We start from the raw sequence: 17,642 nt of genomic DNA, 5'->3' as shown, positions 1-17,642 counted from the left end.
TTTTGAAGGCACTTTGCAACAGACTCCCCCCCCCCCCCCCCCCCAAAAAAAAAATTCACCTAGGCCTACAAAGAAAAAATGTAAAATAAATCACAGATTACACAAATGCCGAAAATGGCAAGCATGTCTTAAGGAAATCAAGGTATTTTAAATAGGTATTTGCCCATTTGAAAGCAACCTTTAATCCACAACTACAGGGAACAGGTAATAGTGCGTGGCAGCAGCAGACAGAATCAAATCAAAAGGGAACAAATGGACAAAAATAATCAAGCCAACAGCACTTAGGAGTGCTGCCGACAGTGGTGGTTCTACGTCCACCTAGTGGCCCTACGGACTTCGATGGGGGTTTCAGTCCGTCTTTGCACGGCACCTTCGCAACAAGCAGGTGCGCCTCCAGCCATAGGAGGCTCCAATATGCAATTCCCCACACAATGTTATGATACATCATAGAAAACCGCTTCGCGGCACAGATGTTTTTTTTCTTTTAAACTGCTCGTGGCGCCCCCCACGTGTTATGAAAGAATGGTGCCCCAGGCGACTGCCCGGTTCGCCCGTGCATAAACCGCCACTGGCTGCCAAAGCAGGAGCGATGAACAGTGGTCTGCCCATCACCAGATCAGACAGTGCTAGTGGAGCAGGAGCGATGAACAGTGGTCTGCCCATCACCAGATCAGACAGTGCTAGTGGAGCAGGAGCGATGAACAGTGGTCTGCCCATCACCAGATCAGACAGTGCTATTGGAGCAGGAGCGATGAATCGTGATCTGCCAACTCTCACCTGATCAGACAGTGATAGCGGAGCAGGATCGATGAACAGTGATCTGTCGCTAACACCTGGTAGCACAGCCTGTGGCCAACTCCAGTAGACACGTCAACCAAATGGCTATACATTTACATTCCTTTACATTATGGAGAAAAATAACAAAATAAATAAGTACAGGACTACTGAGGAACACTCATTTATATGTACATATATATGTATAGTTACATATGCCAGAGAACATGTGAATATTAAAGTATATACACTTTTTGCCCAATGCAATTTAGCCATAAATATATGCATAAGGAATTGAGCAATCAAAATGAACGTAAAGCAACTAGCAAACAGTTACAGAAACACGGACACAAAAGTAAGCTTATCCACAGTATACTCTTCTTTACAATGACATTCAGAGCCCAGCCTTCTTTTTCAATGACCCGCATCGTGAAAAAAACCCTAACAATCGTCTGATGCCATAGAGCTGATTTGTGTTAGATGTTCAATCATTCCCAATATAAGATTAACAAATACCTCAAACATACCCGGTCCAAAATCATCCCCACCCTGTTTGGTGTGACAATCAAAGGCATCATTTTAAATCTGATAAGTTAACCTCCAGTTGTTTCGTAGCCCAATAAATAAGATTGAGGCCTTACACAACTTGTGTAACGAAGTAGTATTGTATAGCCATTTTCATTCAATCATTGTTCATAAAAAGCAGTAAGCGACCAAGATAAAAAATATATATACATGGAGGGTAAAAAAAACAAGATTGCAAGCAAGTTAACCCAGCTGCGTTTAGAAAGAAAACGTACCTTAATATACTCTTCTCCAATTAAATTAACGTCTTGGCAAGGTAAAAGGCATATGATTATTTTTTGCTCATTTACATTCTGAAACAACGCTGTTACGACCAAGACACACTTTGATAGAGAGCCCTTGCACATTAAAAATAAGTTATCAAAAAATAAAGATGGTTGTGTGCAGCTATAAACCAACCCAATAGCCTTAACGTTAGGGCTTCATTTTAAATTAAGGATACATGCTGGTCTGTGGCATCAGTCACACAGATGGTTATTTCACAGACACACTAAAGTGGAAAGTTATCTTAATTCTGCAAAAACCACAAAATGTTCACAATATAAAAAAAGAAAAGCTCTACAGAAAACTAACAGGGCACAAATAAATTACTAAAATATAATTATTTTCTCACAATTTATAACAATTACAACTGAAATTGGTCCCTGGTTAATATACAAAACTGTTGACGTTGAGGAGATGAGAAAGGTCTTGGTAAAACGTTTGAAAGGGATTTGGAAAACTAATTTATAGCATCCTAGAGGCAAGTTTCCACACATTCAGTGAGACTGGTAGAGCATGATCACATTAAGTCTCTACTCAACAATCCACCTCGGAAACAGGTCAATGCAATAACGTAAATAACACCATGGTACATCTTAAATAGATCTACCAGTTATCGTTAAAGTCACGCTTTAGTACTTGAATAAGCATTATGCAATATAAATGTTACCCAAAAAGTCTGCTTGCATAAAAAAGAAGTTAAATGTAACAAGGTCACTGGTAGGCCGTGCTGGACTGCACCTTCACTTCATTTGCTGTTGAGGTAGCTACCTTCTTCAGATGTATACTGACTGTGGCTGGCAATAGGATTGAGCTATTCAACATTTAAGAACCAACATATGGCTTTGTTTTCACAAAAGGAACAACTTGTGGATGAATGGTTTGTTGAAGTTAAAAAAGAAATTGTGAATCAAGAAAAAGTATCCCACTGAATTGACTTGAGCATGTAACTGTGCAAACATACCATTCAACCAAAGTATGGTCATTATAATGTCTCCTGAAACAAGCAAAAATAAACAAGAAATAAATCCCTTTCATTGTTTTAACGCAAACGAGTCAATTTGCAGCCTTCAAAGCCAGTAAAAGTCAGAACCAACAAATAATGGACAGTATCATGAACTTAAATACTTGACTTCGAAGACTAATCCACCCCACATCGATCCAGACAGACGTGGCTGAGCGGGCTGGTGTAGAAACAGCTGGAGAGCTAGGGCTAGTCATCGTATTCAATACAAGCGTATCTAATGCAAGATCAAGAACAATGTGTCAGCCTCTTTAAGCACTTTCACTACTCTGGAATGAAGGAAAAATAAAATCTCAATACAGCGCTATGACAAATAGATCATGACCAATAGTAACAAAGGTGAATGCACAGTGAGCAGTGCCATGAACAGCAGACAACAGTCAGTCTTGTGGCAGAACTATTCCCAAAAACAGAGGACTTAACCTCACCACAAAGGGTTCAGGAGAGTCCCCAGAAGTCGTGTCTCTCCCTGTTCCCCTTCGTTCAAATCACTTCCCTGCAAAGTCCAGTGCGCTCGGCCCCCCGTCGGGGTCCGCCAGGGACGAGGCGAAGGCCGACTGGACGATCTGAAAGCCGAACGACTCCAGCAGGGACATGTTCTGCTGGGAGGAGAAGGGGGACGGGGCCTGCGGGACGGGGCCCGAGGGGGCCCTCGTCGGGCCCTTCTGGCCCTCGTGGACGCGGTGCTGATGCTTGTTGAGGTAGGACTTGGTGCGGAAGGCCTGACCACAGAGGCTGCAGGCAAACTTCTTCTCCACGTCGGCCCTGACCTTTGACCCCGAGGGGAAGGTCCTGTCAGCGGAGGAGGAGGGGGAGCCGTTGGAGGCCGGTGACGTCATCTCCACCTCGTCCGGGTCAGGCTTCTGCGGGGACTTGAGCTCGTCCCCATTGGTCAGCTCAGCGAATGAGGGGTCCGACTCCTCTGAGTCCAGGTGAGGACACTTCTCCGGTCGGTCTGAGGGGGAAGGCCGCCGTGGTCAGACAGAGAAACAAGACAGACAGACAGACAGAGAAACAAAGGTAGGAAAGATCGGAAGAAGAGAGAACAAAATCAGAGAAGAAGTTGAGGGGAGAAAAGAGGCCTGAATTAGTTGAGGTTCTCTATGAATTGTTACGGTCATCACTCACACATCAAATACAACTCTCAATGGTTCACTTCAATCCAGCCGCAGACCGTCACCTTAAACATCTGAGGAGGCACCGCAACACAGGACAGTGAGGATCATGCCTTGAACCATGAGGTGGGACACGGCCAAACTCCACACAACCAACACACATGTGCCAAGATGATTGTGATTTTGTGAAGCCCACTTTCATCTCCAATCGCTCGGCCCAAACCATTTGTGCAATGTGGACTGTGGTGTGCTCTACTCGTCCAATCGGTGAGCAGCTAACAGCATGCCCCGCCCTTCCGGCTGCTGGACTGACCTGTGAAAGGCCCATGGAAGGGGAAGGCCGAGCGACACTCCCAGTAACAGGGGGGGGCACCCTGCAGGCCCGGGGCCGGGGGGCCGGGCTGGGCGGGACAGGGGGGTCCAGAGAGTCCGTGACATCCCCCCTCTGCCTCGGGTAAGGAGACAAGCAGCTGGTGACCGGCACACAGGTCTACCTCACGCCCGGGAGAGGGGGCGGTGGGGGGGACAGACAAAACAAGCCAGTGGAAACCAGAGAGAGGAGATTACCCCAAGTTCTACTTTAATGCACGTCTGTTTGCACACAGAAAGGCAGAGCAAGCCAACATGATTAGTTTGATCACATTCATGTTTTCTGCCATCGAAATGCTGTGACCTGAATATATGGGCAGATAGTTCAAGTTATTGGTCTTGATCTAGAGAATTTGCCTAAGCAAATGTTTAAAATCAATTTGTTTGGTCTGCACCAAATATTCAAGGCAACACATGCAATGCGCTGGCTCCCCCATGCAGCTCCATGGACAGACCAGACAGATGAGCACAGATCCTTGATGCCTCTGGGCATCAAGGATCTATAGCTTATATTCTCAGCCTTACTTTTGGATTCAGTCTTAAGAGTTTCCCGTTTCTCACAGGTGCCAGACCACTCTAGTCTATAGAGACATTAAGCAAATCAGGTTTCAATTCAATAACCAAAATGTGTTGTACCTAATCCATCTTTATTGGGGCCAAGTTCATTCTACCCCACCGGCATTTGTTGCTTGTTCCTGCAATTATGTCAAATTTAAGCTAGCTCTCAGCTTAAAATAACCTGTAGTAAATGCTGATCGACAGTTATTTCAATGTTATCAAAATCACATACTTAAAATTATATATTCTACAATTAAAGAATGGTGGCAACTTGGCAAGCCCATACCTTTTTGTTTACAATAACGTACTGTTGACACTCCCAAAGCCCCCCCCAGTTAGTGTGGACTTTCTTGCACAGCTATTGAGTTTATTCAATAATGAAAGTCTGTCTCCTACTAATGTTGCACATTGCGACTTCAAGCGCATAAAAAAAAGACAATGATAGGTCCTTCCATTACGTGCCAATACCCAACCACCACCCATGGCCGAGATTCCAACCGGCCTCATGCAACTACCACTTCTACGCTCTGCTGAAATGAGGAGGAAAGCTTCCTAATATAGTACTTTTGGGCGACATCCTTTATGCTTATTTTGATTTTCGTGACTAGGGACTCATTGATGATCAGGTGGCGTTCATCATGTTTACGCATCATTTACGACAACTTCCTGTACTGAATTCAAGTTTCTTGAATCAGACATGGCACACTCAGGTAAGATCAAGTTAAGTGGAAACATGCACAAGTTGTTGAGTGAGGCCCAACGACTGACCAAGTAATACACTAAAGACTGGAAAATGACCAGCACATCTGAGTAGCAGCTTATGCAGTTTGAACATCGTTTTATGTTCAAATGATATTCAACAGACACACAATAATCATCTGTAAAATAATTGCCAACAATGTTTGTATAAACTATGCATTTTATATGTTTGTTAAAAGAATTGTCCAAAAAGAGAAAGATGCTTGTGGATAAGGAAGATAGATAACGTTACTTTAGGGAGGGGCTCAGGGTTTGATTCTCTAAAACATGTGTTTAAAGTGAACCTACTTTGTCAGATGGAGAGTTCTAGGAAGGAATGTTACAACCCCGGCAACTTTGTGATACTTTTTTTAGTACCGACGTTGTGTATTAAGTGTTATTATGAGTGATGTTGTATATGAAATGCACCACATACCTTGGTTCTGACACTCTAGAACAGACCTGGGCATTGTAAGGCCCCCGGGCCACATCCAGCCCTTTGGCCGTTTCTAACCGGCCCGCATCAGGTCAGTGGGGAGTTCATAATCAAATGTAAATAACTGTATAAAAAATAAATAATAATAATAATAATGGAATACAACTGCACTGCTTTTATTATGAAGGCGATTTTTGTTCTTGCTTTTTTTTAAGCTTTGCTAGCCAAACTGCAAAAGCAACAAGGCTGATTTACCAAGCGTTGCACATCCAGCGGTGCAGCAGCCAAGACCAGCTTTGTGATATCCCACAAAATCGCCAAAAAAAGTAAGCCATTTTCCAAAGGGGAGTTTATTAAAGAGTGTTTGGTGGACTCTTTTGCGCTATTATGCCCAGAGAAAAAGCGGCGTTTGAGAAGCGTAACGAGAAGGATTGAGGACATCGCGGGAAACCTGGAGATTCAGCTGCAAAGTAAAGCAGACAATTTCAAACTTTTCTCTTTGGCACTGGACGAGAGCTGTGAAGCCCGCGACACAGCCCAGTTACTCATTTTTATATGTGGGATAACGAAAGACTTTGAGGTAACGAAGGAGCTGGCAGCAATGCAGTCAATGAAAGGGACGACGACTGGGAGTGATTTGTTCACTGAGGTAAATGCCTGTTTTGACCAGCTGGGACTTAAATGGGACAAACTGGCATCTGTTAGAACCGATGGGTGTCCAAAACTGACAGGAAAAAATGTCTGACTTTTGAAACGGATGCAAGATAAAGTGACTGAAGTGACCTCAGAACTGAAAATGGTATTTTTGCATTGTATTATACATCAGAATGTGTTGTGTAAGTCAGTGCTAAAACTGAAGCATGTTGTTGATGTTATAACTAAAACAGTTAACTTCACCAGGGCAAGAGCATTAAATCACAGGCAGTTTGTGTCACATTTAGAGGAGAACGAAAATGAACATGGTGACATAGGAAGTTGCAGTTTCTCTCAAGCCAGTTGGAGGGTAAAATTCTCACCCACATGCAAACCCTGAAAGAAGCCCCACCACAAACTGATCATCTCCACAGGTAATAATCCATGTTACTGGCACTGCATGGTGAGTTTTCAAGGCGATTCAAGACAAAAAATAAATAATTGAGGGTGAGATGCAAATGATTTCTTCCCCCTTGACTTGCAGTGTAGACAGTGCACCTAGCGATATTCAGCTCAAACTCATTGACCTGCAGTCAGATATAGTGCTGTCAGAGCACTTCAAGTCGGTGTCACTGCTGGATTTCCATTCTTCTCTCAAAGAGGAGAACTTTCCACACATGAGGAGGCATGCTCAGAAGGTGTTTGTTCATATGTTAAGAAACATTTTCAGTGATGAAGTTTAACTAATCAGGATGCAGATCTTCTCTGCGCATATCCACCTCAAACAATCAACCTGACTTCAGTGAACTTGTTCAAGCCAAGCACAGACTAGATTTCTCTCACTGAACAAGAAAAAAAGACCTGAAAAACAGCTGGAGTAGTAAAACTAAAAACAAAAAGATAATAACACAATTGCTTTGAGTATACTGTTCAAATAGTGTTTATGTTGTCAACATTATGTTGTCATTTTTTATTATGTCTGCTTCAGTTTTTCATTTGAAGAAAACATGTGGGAAAATGGCTAAATTTGTGATTACGCTGCAAATGAAATAGTAATAACACTTTATAAAGTTCATTTAATGCTGCTCTTTGAAAAATGTTAAAAACAAGCACATTTTTTCACAATTGCTTTTGTGGATGTTGATTAAATACCAACATAACTGCATTTTGTACCATGTCTGCTTTATTTTTTTCATATTCTTATCATAACATTTACTCTTACCAGTCACAGCTTATCAAATACCCTACATTTTACTGCTTTTTATAAAGAGATCAAATTAATATTGAGCTGAATTGAATTTAGCCTATTGGTCCGGCCCTCCACAACAGTCCCTGTTTCTCATGTGGCCCTTTGGGAAAATTAATTGCCCACCTCTGCTCTAGAAGCTAGAAGCTGACACTGTCAGAGAAGCTCAACCCTCTCTCGGGTACTGGCATCAAAACAAACTGCTCAGACTGGACCAATTTAACCCAAAATATGGGATATTAGCCTAGCCTAGCCAGACTAGCCAAGGTATGTACTTAACCATGACCTTTTTGTACCGGTACACCCCTGATAAAACAAAGATATTTTAGGTTAAAATAAACAATGACTAAATTAAACAAGAAATGCTCCAAAATGTTTGTAATATGGCAGAACTGATGCTAAATGTTGTTTCAGATAGTTTCTGCAACTCCCAACAATCACAAAAGGTTTATAGTAAATGAGGTGAACGAGCCATCTCTTGGTGCGGCCACACCAACCGCGTTACTCGCGTTGGACAACGCGAGTACCGCGACTAAAGGCTGGTTTATGCTCGGTTACGTAAGCGTAAGCGCAAGCGCAAGAGGCCCTTGCGCGCCCCCCTTGCGCGACTTCTCACGTCTTGCGTGCGTCGGGCGATTTTTCTAGACTTGCGTCATTTTTTACGTAAGCTTTTACGCGAGCCGCCCAGCCTGCAAGGCTGTGATTGGTTTGCTGGTCTGGTTACTACTTCCTGTCTGGAGTATCACCCGGCAGGCTCATATACAAAAGCATTAACCTGAAGTGAAGTTAACTTTGCTGCCAACACATTATGTCGTTTTAAAATGTAGAGAGATATGCACATTTATACAACCCCAATGATCAACAACTTCATCACCCCTGTTCCTCTGTCTGTTGCCATCATTCACTGTGTATGGGGAGAACACGATCTGGCACATAAACAAACCAACGACTCCCACAGACAAAGACGTCATTCTCGAGGTCGTCTTCAACGAAAAACTTTCCTCCACATATTACTCCACCTACTGTTCTGGCGGTAAATTGCTTGGCAACACGCGCAACACGCGCAACCTAAAAGGGAGCATGAATTGCTTTGAGTAAATTTTGCGCAACAACGTAACACCAACGCTGAAGCATGCAGCCGCCTTAACCTGACGCTTGACCAGTGTGTGGTGGTTCAACGCTCCAACGCGTCAACGCGCCAACGCAGCTAGATGAGTCCATTGTCCATGCAAGTGAACGGAGCGTTCCCTCTTCGTCATAACTATCAAACCAAACATCCTTCACATTCACTGAGCGAACATTATGGAAGTAAAATGCACATTTCTCGCTAGAAATGTTTCCATAAACGCATTTAATGGCGTAACTATGTTACTATTTCCACCCCAGAAGAAAAAAGAAAGATGTCGGCCGTATGCTTCTGTGCAAGCTCACTACTCTCTGCCAGTGACGTCGGGTCAAGCTCCACGCTGATTGGCTACCGCGGCTAAGCGTCACGCGTTGGAGCGTTGAAAGTTCAATTTTCTGAACTCCGGGCGTTGGTGCGTTGGGCGCGTTACTGCGTTTACGTGCGTAATTACGTGCAACTGCCGCGCCCAACGCCCCCAACGCAACGCTTCAACGCTTCAACGTGTGTACCGCGCCTAGACCAATGGTTCCCTATGCAAAAATGCAGATTTTCAACGCCCCCAACGCGAGCAACGCGGTTGGTGTGGCCGTACCTTTAGTGCTAACTATAGCTACTGAATATCAACGACAGCCCAAACCCAGTCAATCCCTGGTGAAACATCTGCATAACTGAATTGGGTCCAAATGTACAATGCTCATTTTAGTCATGAAGACAGGCTACTAGCTCCATGCAAATACCCAATCAGATTAAACGGTTGGAGAGCAAGCATGAGGCTGACTTCACAGGTCCAAGAACCTCACATTGGTGAAGATCCACGTCACGACTCAGACACAAAGCTGGTTTTTGCAGAGCTGCCATCATTCACACTTCCACTGTAACGGACACAAGGGGGCAGTAAAATGTTTCCAACCCCAATCTATCAATAACCTGAGAGCAAATCTGGAACGGAACACAATATTGACTGTGCTCCATTAGACATGTGGAAAATGTTATACATTCACATGGAAAAGAATGTGCAAAAAAAAAAAGGCATTTTGAAAACCAGTTGGTGCATTGCCACCAACTCAAGAAGACATGTTTGACTTGTTTTGGGCTGTCATATACAAAAACCAAACCCTACGGCCGTGCCCGACTCTACCACTCAGCCATTCCTTGATGCAAACTCCTTCCTAGAAGTGCGGTGTGTTGCTCAGCCTCGGGACTGCGGGTCCCGGGCTCCTAGCGTGTGGTCTGAGTAGTGACGTGGACCTTTGCATACATGCAGGACACAGAGCGGTGGTTTGGTCTTAAGCAAGCAGCTTAAGCACCCCCCCCCCCCCCCCCCCCGCCGCCCCGCAGTGAGCAGCAAAGCGGATGAGCGGCGAACACACAGGGTGGCCGACAGCTTGCCTTCGACGGAGCACGGGCGTCCTGAGAGGTAGGCGTGGCCGTAGTGAGTCTGGGCCCCCCCCCCGGGCCCCGCGGGCGGGGTGACCAACACCAGAGCGTGGTGGGCTTTAATGTGCACCTTAAGGTACGAGGCGGTGGAGAACCCTGGGGACCGGGAGGGGGAGAACAGGAGGAACAACACAAGGAATAGGAGGCTGAGTGGGTGTGGTCACCTGGCTCCACGGCATCTCAGCCAATCAGAGCCATGCATGAACACACTTTTTGGTTTGCGATTTCTCCGGCCCGCCATTTAAAATAAATGTTCTGTGTATGGAGGAAATAAACTTTGGAGAAGTTTCTTGGTCGGTTGGAAGATTTGTGAGCCAATGTCCAAATGGCTTCAGAACACATGTATGTGCTGATGTTAGGCAAGTATTGATACCTTATGATTGAGCTGAAAAAAACAGTGACAGATACATTGTTCAGATTTTCTTTTTGATCCCCAACTTGGACAGATAGGAATAGTAACGGTTTAAAACAGGGTTTGGATAACCAGAGCTCTGCATTACATGTCTTCCATTCCAGACCTACAGGAATTAAGACTTTCGACCGTTATATTACACTTCTTAACTGGTTAGTTTAGTTTAGTTTAGATAGTTTATTTCGAACATGTGCGGGTAACACAACAAAGTGAACTGAAAAAACAAAAACAAAAAAAAAACAAATCCAATGAGAATAGTGAAAACAACAATAACAAAAGTCAGTATAAAAAGTAATAATGTGAACCCAACATGTCCGAAAAGGAGTAGGATGAAGCATATGCTTATTTAAACCTACCCCTTCTCGACTACTCAAGTAATAATCAAACTCCCCAAATATACATATCTAATAATACATATTTACAAACATAGAAAATAGAAAAAAAAATAGAAAATAAATAGATTAAATAAACAAATACATAAGTCATTTATAATTCATGAAAACACCCGTTGTTAAAGCCCTTCTTCCTCCCTGTACCTTGTGAAAACTATATGTTTGAACCGCTTTTTAAACTGGATCATGCTTGGACATTGCTTGAGTCCCACACCCAGTCTGTTCCACAACCTCACTCCACAAACTGAAAGACAAAAACTTTTTAATGTTGTTCGTGCCCGCTGATGTTTTAAATTGAACTCCCCCCTCAGATTATAACCCCCAACTCTGTAAAAAAACAATTTTTGAATGTTGCTGGGAAGTAGATTGTTTTTTGCTTTGTACATGATTTGTGCTGTTTGGAAATGAACCAGGGCCCCGTTTCCCGATAACGATGGATCCACGCTCGTACGATCATTCTCACGATGGATCTTGCGATCCATCGTCAATTTCTTTGGAGCGTTTCCCGAAACTCCTCTTAACGTGAACGCGCATTCGCTGCACTCACGACGTCGTAGGATTGTAACTGTCTACTGACACGGTGCTGAAATGGGCTCCGTAGGAGGGGGAGACGCAGGAATGTCGCAGGAAATTGTGTTAAAAAGGGTTAAAATATATCCCCATCAAGGACAACAGCAGTGTAGCCTACAAAAAAAATAGACTGCAATTATATGAATGCTAAAGACATTAAAACACAATTGATTAGGCTTAAACCGACATATATCAGTCCTAATCCTGTATGCACTGTGCGTTTCACGGCATTTTCCCCCCTGAAATAATTCCTCTTCACACCTGTGAATAACCCGGGAGACGTCCATGATGAGGAATACAACGAAGCCCACCGTCTGGCCCGGTGCATCGTTGAGCGCACGATCGGGAGGTGGAAGTTGCGCTTAGATGCCTCACAAGTCAGGCGGAGGGCTCCAGTTTTCGCCGGCCAAGTCATGCGCCGTGATATGTGTGACGGCTATGTTGCACAACATTGCAGCTAAGGCTGGGGTGGCATTGCTTGAACCGGAGGACGTTGAGGACGATGACGATGAGGAAGATCGGTGTGAGGACGGCCTCCCTCATAACTACGCGGCTGGTTTTCATGCGCGTCGAATAGTGATTGAGACTTTTTTTTAACCCCCTCCACCCTCCCTCATGTCACTAAACATTCCCGTCAACGTGACCAATCCCCACCATATCCCAGCCTTTTGCCTGCTCCTTTGCTTGTTTTTTATAATTTTTTTATTTCTTTATGTTTTATTTTTTATAATTTCTTTTATTTCGTTATTTTTTATTTTTTTTAATTTTTTTTATTTAATTTTTTTTTTACATTATTTTATGCTACGTTTTATGAGTAGCCTATGTCAGTCTGCACAAATCCCCCCACTTTCTCTCACACATTTTGAGTGCCCTGCCTGCGCAAACATTTTCTGGACTGTCCCGTTTTATTTTGGCCATTTTAACATCTTTATTAATTACCAAACTAAGAACATAAAGGCGCAATGCGTTTTAATAAAACGCATCCAATAGACGGAATGTCCGATGGTGTCGCCACTGAGGCTATAGCTGACGATGCTCTTAGCGTCCTACGAGTACCTACGAGCACCCCTGGAGTACTCGTTAGCTACGAGCGTTTTCAAGACGTTCGTTCCCCACGATGCTTTCGGGAAACGCGGTGAAAACTCTACGATGCCCTTTCGACGCACTTCACGATCCACTTAGGCTAACGACGCTTTCGGGAAACGGGGCCCAGATCAGTGAATTTTAATGTTTTTGATTTTAAGAATAGTGAATTTGTGTGGTCTCTATACCCAGTATTATGAATTATTCGTATGGCTCTTTTCTGTAGTATGGATAGAGATTGTATTGTACATTTATAAGTATTGCCCCAAACCTCTGCACAGTATTATAGATATGGTGAAATCAGTGAACAGTAGAGAATGTGGAGTGATTTGTGGTCCAGAATTTGTTTAGCTTTGCTCAGAACTGAAATGCTTCTTGACAGTTTGCTTTGTACATGTTTTATATGAGACTTCCAGTTTATTTTATCATCAATTGTTACCCCAAGAAACCTTGATTTCATAAAACCCTTTCAACGTCCACCCCATCTATTTGTAACTGTACTTGTGTATTCTTATTGTAATTGCCAAATAACATGAATTTTGTTTTACTTAAGTTTAACGATAATTTGTTTCTGTCAAACCACATTTTCAGTTTGCACATTTCAGTGTTGATCCTCCCCAGTAGTTCATGTAAATCCCCCCCAGAACAAAAAATACTAGTGTCATCTGCAAATAATACTAATTTTAATGTTTCTGAAACTTTGCATATGTCATTTATGTAAAGTATAAATAGTTTTGGACCTAATACTGACCCCTGTGGGACACCACAAGCAATGTCCAAGCATGAAGATGAATGTTCCCCCAACTTCACAAATTGCTTTCTGTTACTTAAATAACTTCTCACCCAGTGCAATACTAACCCCCTGATCCCGTACCGTTCAAGTTATTGATTAATATGTTATGATTAATTGTATCAAAAGCTTTTTGAGATCTATGAATATTCCAACTGAATGCAGTTTGTGATCTATAGCGTTTGTGATCTCCTCAATTGATTCTGTTAATGCCAGTGATGTAGAGCTGTTTGCTCTAAATCCGTATTGACTGTCAGAAAGTAATTTATGTTTGTTTATGAATTTGTCTAATCTGTTATTGAATAGTTTTTCTAGAATTTTGGAGAATTGTGGAAGTAAGAAACTGGCCTGTAATTTGTGAAGTGGTGTCTATCCCCAGTTTTATACAGCGGCACAACTTTAGCTATTTTCATGTTGTTAGGAAATTTTCCGGTTTGGAATGATAAGTTACAGATGTATGTAAGTGGTTCAGAAATCCCCTCAATGACCTTTTTACAACTTTCATATCAATTTCATTTGAATCAGTAGATGTTTTGTATTTACATTTATTTACAATATCTATGATTTTCTTTTTCTTCCACTGCTGTGAGGAACATGAACTGGGATTTCTCACTATAAGGTTATCATTCCAATCCTCAGGTAACAATGGATCTGGAATTTTTCTTGCCAGGTTTGGTCCAACATTTACAAAAAAATTATTAAAGCTGTTGACCACATCGTCCATATTGTCCTTTTTAATGTTTTTATCAATAAAATATTGAGGGTAACTCTGTTGATTAGCATTATTTTAATAATACTATTTAATATGTCCCATATTCCTTTAATATTGCTTTTGTTATGATATAATATTTTACTATAGTATTCTTTCCTACATACCCTTATAATTTTGGTTAACTTGTTTTTATAGTTTTTATATTTCTTTTCTGCCCTCTTTAGTCCTTTGTTTTATGAATTCTCTATATAGTGTATTTTTCTTTTTACAGGCATTTTGTAATCCCTTCGTGAACCATGGTTGATCTTTGTATTTTTGTTTTCTGTAGTATCGTTTTATTGGACAATTTTTTATCATATATTGATGTGAATATTCTTAAAAAGGTTTCATATGCATTATCAATATCACTTTCATTATATACCTTTTCCCAATTTTGTGCCAGTAAATCATTTTTTAATGAGCTCATAGTTTCCTCTGTCCTCACACGTCTGTATTTTAGTTTTTCCTCTGACTGATTTCTCTGGTAGTTGCTGTTATAAACTGTAAACACTGGTAGGTGGTCACTGATTAATAGTCCGCTCATTGTATTATTTTCAATATCATTGGTAAATATGTTATCAATTAAAGTGGCACAATGGGATGTGATTCTACTAGGTCTGGTGATTTTTGGTTATAAAGAGTTGACAGATTAGAATAAATATACTATGAAGAATGTACTATATAAGTACTTTGGTAGTATTTTACCATTTAAGTGGTAGTGATAATCCAGTCCAAATGTTAGTCACGGAACAGATAATTGCTACCCAATAACCACCCTAGCAGAAATGTCTATCCAAATATTCTAAAGGGCTTGTAATAGAGTGGCGAAGTCCCGCCCCTTCCGGTAGAGCCCATGGGACCTATGAGATCGAAAAATATGAATCGGTTTCAATGGAGAGAAAGTATTCTGGTCCCAGTCTTTATATGCCCCTGTTAAACATATGTTGTTTGTGGATTTAAATGATCATTTTTTATGCAAAGAAAACGAAACATCTTCGTGAAGAAGTTTGATAATGTTAGGTTTTTGCCAAGGGGAGGATAAAAGCATCAAAAGAGGTGAAAACCATTATAAGTTGGGGCATGTGCAGAGTTTCAGTTATGCCGATGGGGAGATTGTCGGTTTTGTCCACGTCAGTCGCAGGGAGCGTGACGGCACATACGAGACATGTAGTCTTTCTCATTGTGTTTTCTCTACAGCCTTTAACTGAACAATTGAACAATAAACGGTCAAACTCTTGACATGAAAAATTATAATTTAAATCCACAAACAACATATGTGTAATCCGGGGCATATAAAGACTGGGACCAGAAGATAATTACTTTCTCTCCATTGAAACCCATACATATTTTTTGATCTCATAGGTCCCATGGGCTCTACCTGAAGGGGCGTGACATTGCCACTTTATCGCCAACAGGCTCAAGTTATATTCTGTCATCATGGAAAGGAGCCCTGCAGAGAAATTAAACTAAAAGTTTCCTGACCTTCGCCTGATTGTTCTGTTTGTTATTGTGTCGAACCAAGGCTGAAATCCCGTTGTTGCAAGATATTCCCCTATTACAATCTCAGCTCTTTAACCACTCGTAAGAATCTTAAAATAACCCAAAACTATGCGTTCTCTAGTCAAACACCACAAGCTCTGCTCTCTCCAGCACTCTCTCACGTCTTTCCCCGTTCTCTTCCTCAAACAACTCAACTCTCGTAAGTGAGACTTGGTTGGACACAATAACAAACAGACCGAGGTCAAGCCAAAGGTAAAAAAACAAAGTTGTATTTCCCTGTCAGGATCCTTCCCGTAATGATGGAACATGATCGGAGCCCGTCAGTGACAAAACCAAGTGCATTCAGAGGATGTGCATTAACGTGGCACTATTGCCTCTAAGGATTACTTTGCAGCCAGTTCGATGACAGTTGCAGCCTTCTTATTTAATACTGGACCAATTAAAAAAAATAACTTGCCCCCATGTGTCCCTTAGACTCAACATTACCAGAAAATAGGGTCCAGGTTAGATAAATGACTAGTGTAAAGTTGTTCTATTTAGTTGACTCTGTACCTCTTGCCGACTAGTTTGCCCCTTGCAGGAAAAGCTCTGGAGGTTGAGCACACCTGGCAGGGGTGATCACACGGACTCAGCCTGTCATGGCTCTCAACAGCTTCACCGACGGAGAGATGGTGACCAGTGGGCATCTCACCTTTGTTGCAGATGCCGCAGTAGTTGTGGGTCCCCTCACTGTGCTTCTTGAGGTGGTCCGTCATGTAGGCGGCCCGCAGGAATTTGCCACACACCTTGCAGGGGATCTTGTCCTCGTGGCAGGCCAGGTGCGACCGCAGCCGGTCCCGGGTGGCGAAAGAGGCGTTACAGATCTGGAAGACCGAACCAGAACGTCTACAGCTGATCGCTATGGGCCTCAAACGTAAGACGGTATGTTAAAGTAATGTCTAAAGTCCTCACCTGGCATTTGTGGGGTCTCTCCGTGGTGTGAACCTGTTTTATGTGTCCGTTCAGATGGTCTGGTCTGGGGAGATACAGACACACACATCATTCAGCACCCCGGGGTTCCGGCTTGGATATCGTGTAACAACGGCATGTGGTTTTGCCTTTAACCAACCTCACACACAACGGGGCTGACGCAAAGAAACGCCTTCCGGCCGTAAGGAAACTTCGTCCCTCTGATCACTGAGAGCTGCTTCACTTTTCTATCCCTTCTAACGCTTAGCAAGATGATAAAGTAGATTGGAAGTTTTTACGCACATTGACACCTCCCTCTATGAACAAAATGTTTTCGAACAAAGTGTCATGTCAATTATTTAAATAATGTATTGATTAATAGGTTATAGCAGGGGTGTCAAACTGTGGCCCGCGGGCCAAATATGGCCCGCAGTGTAATTATATTTGGCCCCGCGAGGCAATACCCAATGACTACTAGAGCTGGCCCGCCGGTATTTTTTTATTTATTTTTTCTCGCCCGCCGGTATTATACAGCGCATGTGCTGCTAATACTACAAATCCCAGAATGCTCTGCTCGTGCTTTGGCGCGAAACACCTACCTGGCGTGCCCTCTGTTGACAGTGACTGCTACTGGCACTGTGCTACTCATCCCAAAAATGGCGAAAAGAAAGGCAAAAAACAGGAGCTTTCTGGAGAAGTGGGAGACAGAATATCTGTTTACACACGTAAAAGACATACCTACATGTCTTGTATGTGGAGCCAACGTGGCTATAACCAAAGAGTACAACATTAGAAGACACTGAAACGAAACACCACGACAAGTTCAAGGACATGGACATGACTCAAAGGCACCAGAAAGTAGAGGAGATGAAAAGAAGTTTGGTTTCACAAACA

General features: G+C 42.6%; 1 protein-coding gene across 1 annotated transcript; it reads right to left on the bottom strand.

The window, feature by feature from the left end:
• Nucleotides 1–49: 49 nt before the first annotated feature.
• Nucleotides 50–16,835, bottom strand: patz1 (POZ/BTB and AT hook containing zinc finger 1; the record flags this gene model as incomplete). Its single annotated transcript, XM_056602054.1, has 5 exons — nucleotides 50–3,599; nucleotides 4,073–4,253; nucleotides 10,202–10,398; nucleotides 16,492–16,663; nucleotides 16,752–16,835. Coding segments are annotated over 5 exons (1,101 nt in total), but the record flags the coding sequence as incomplete, so codon positions are not given.
• Nucleotides 16,836–17,642: the final 807 nt, after the last annotated feature.

This window comes from Gadus chalcogrammus, chromosome 1, assembly GCF_026213295.1.
Source record: "Gadus chalcogrammus isolate NIFS_2021 chromosome 1, NIFS_Gcha_1.0, whole genome shotgun sequence".
Taxonomy (NCBI): domain Eukaryota; kingdom Metazoa; phylum Chordata; class Actinopteri; order Gadiformes; family Gadidae; genus Gadus; species Gadus chalcogrammus.
The sequence above is the reverse complement of the archived record's forward strand: the minus strand, read 5'-3'. Positions and strand labels throughout refer to the sequence as shown.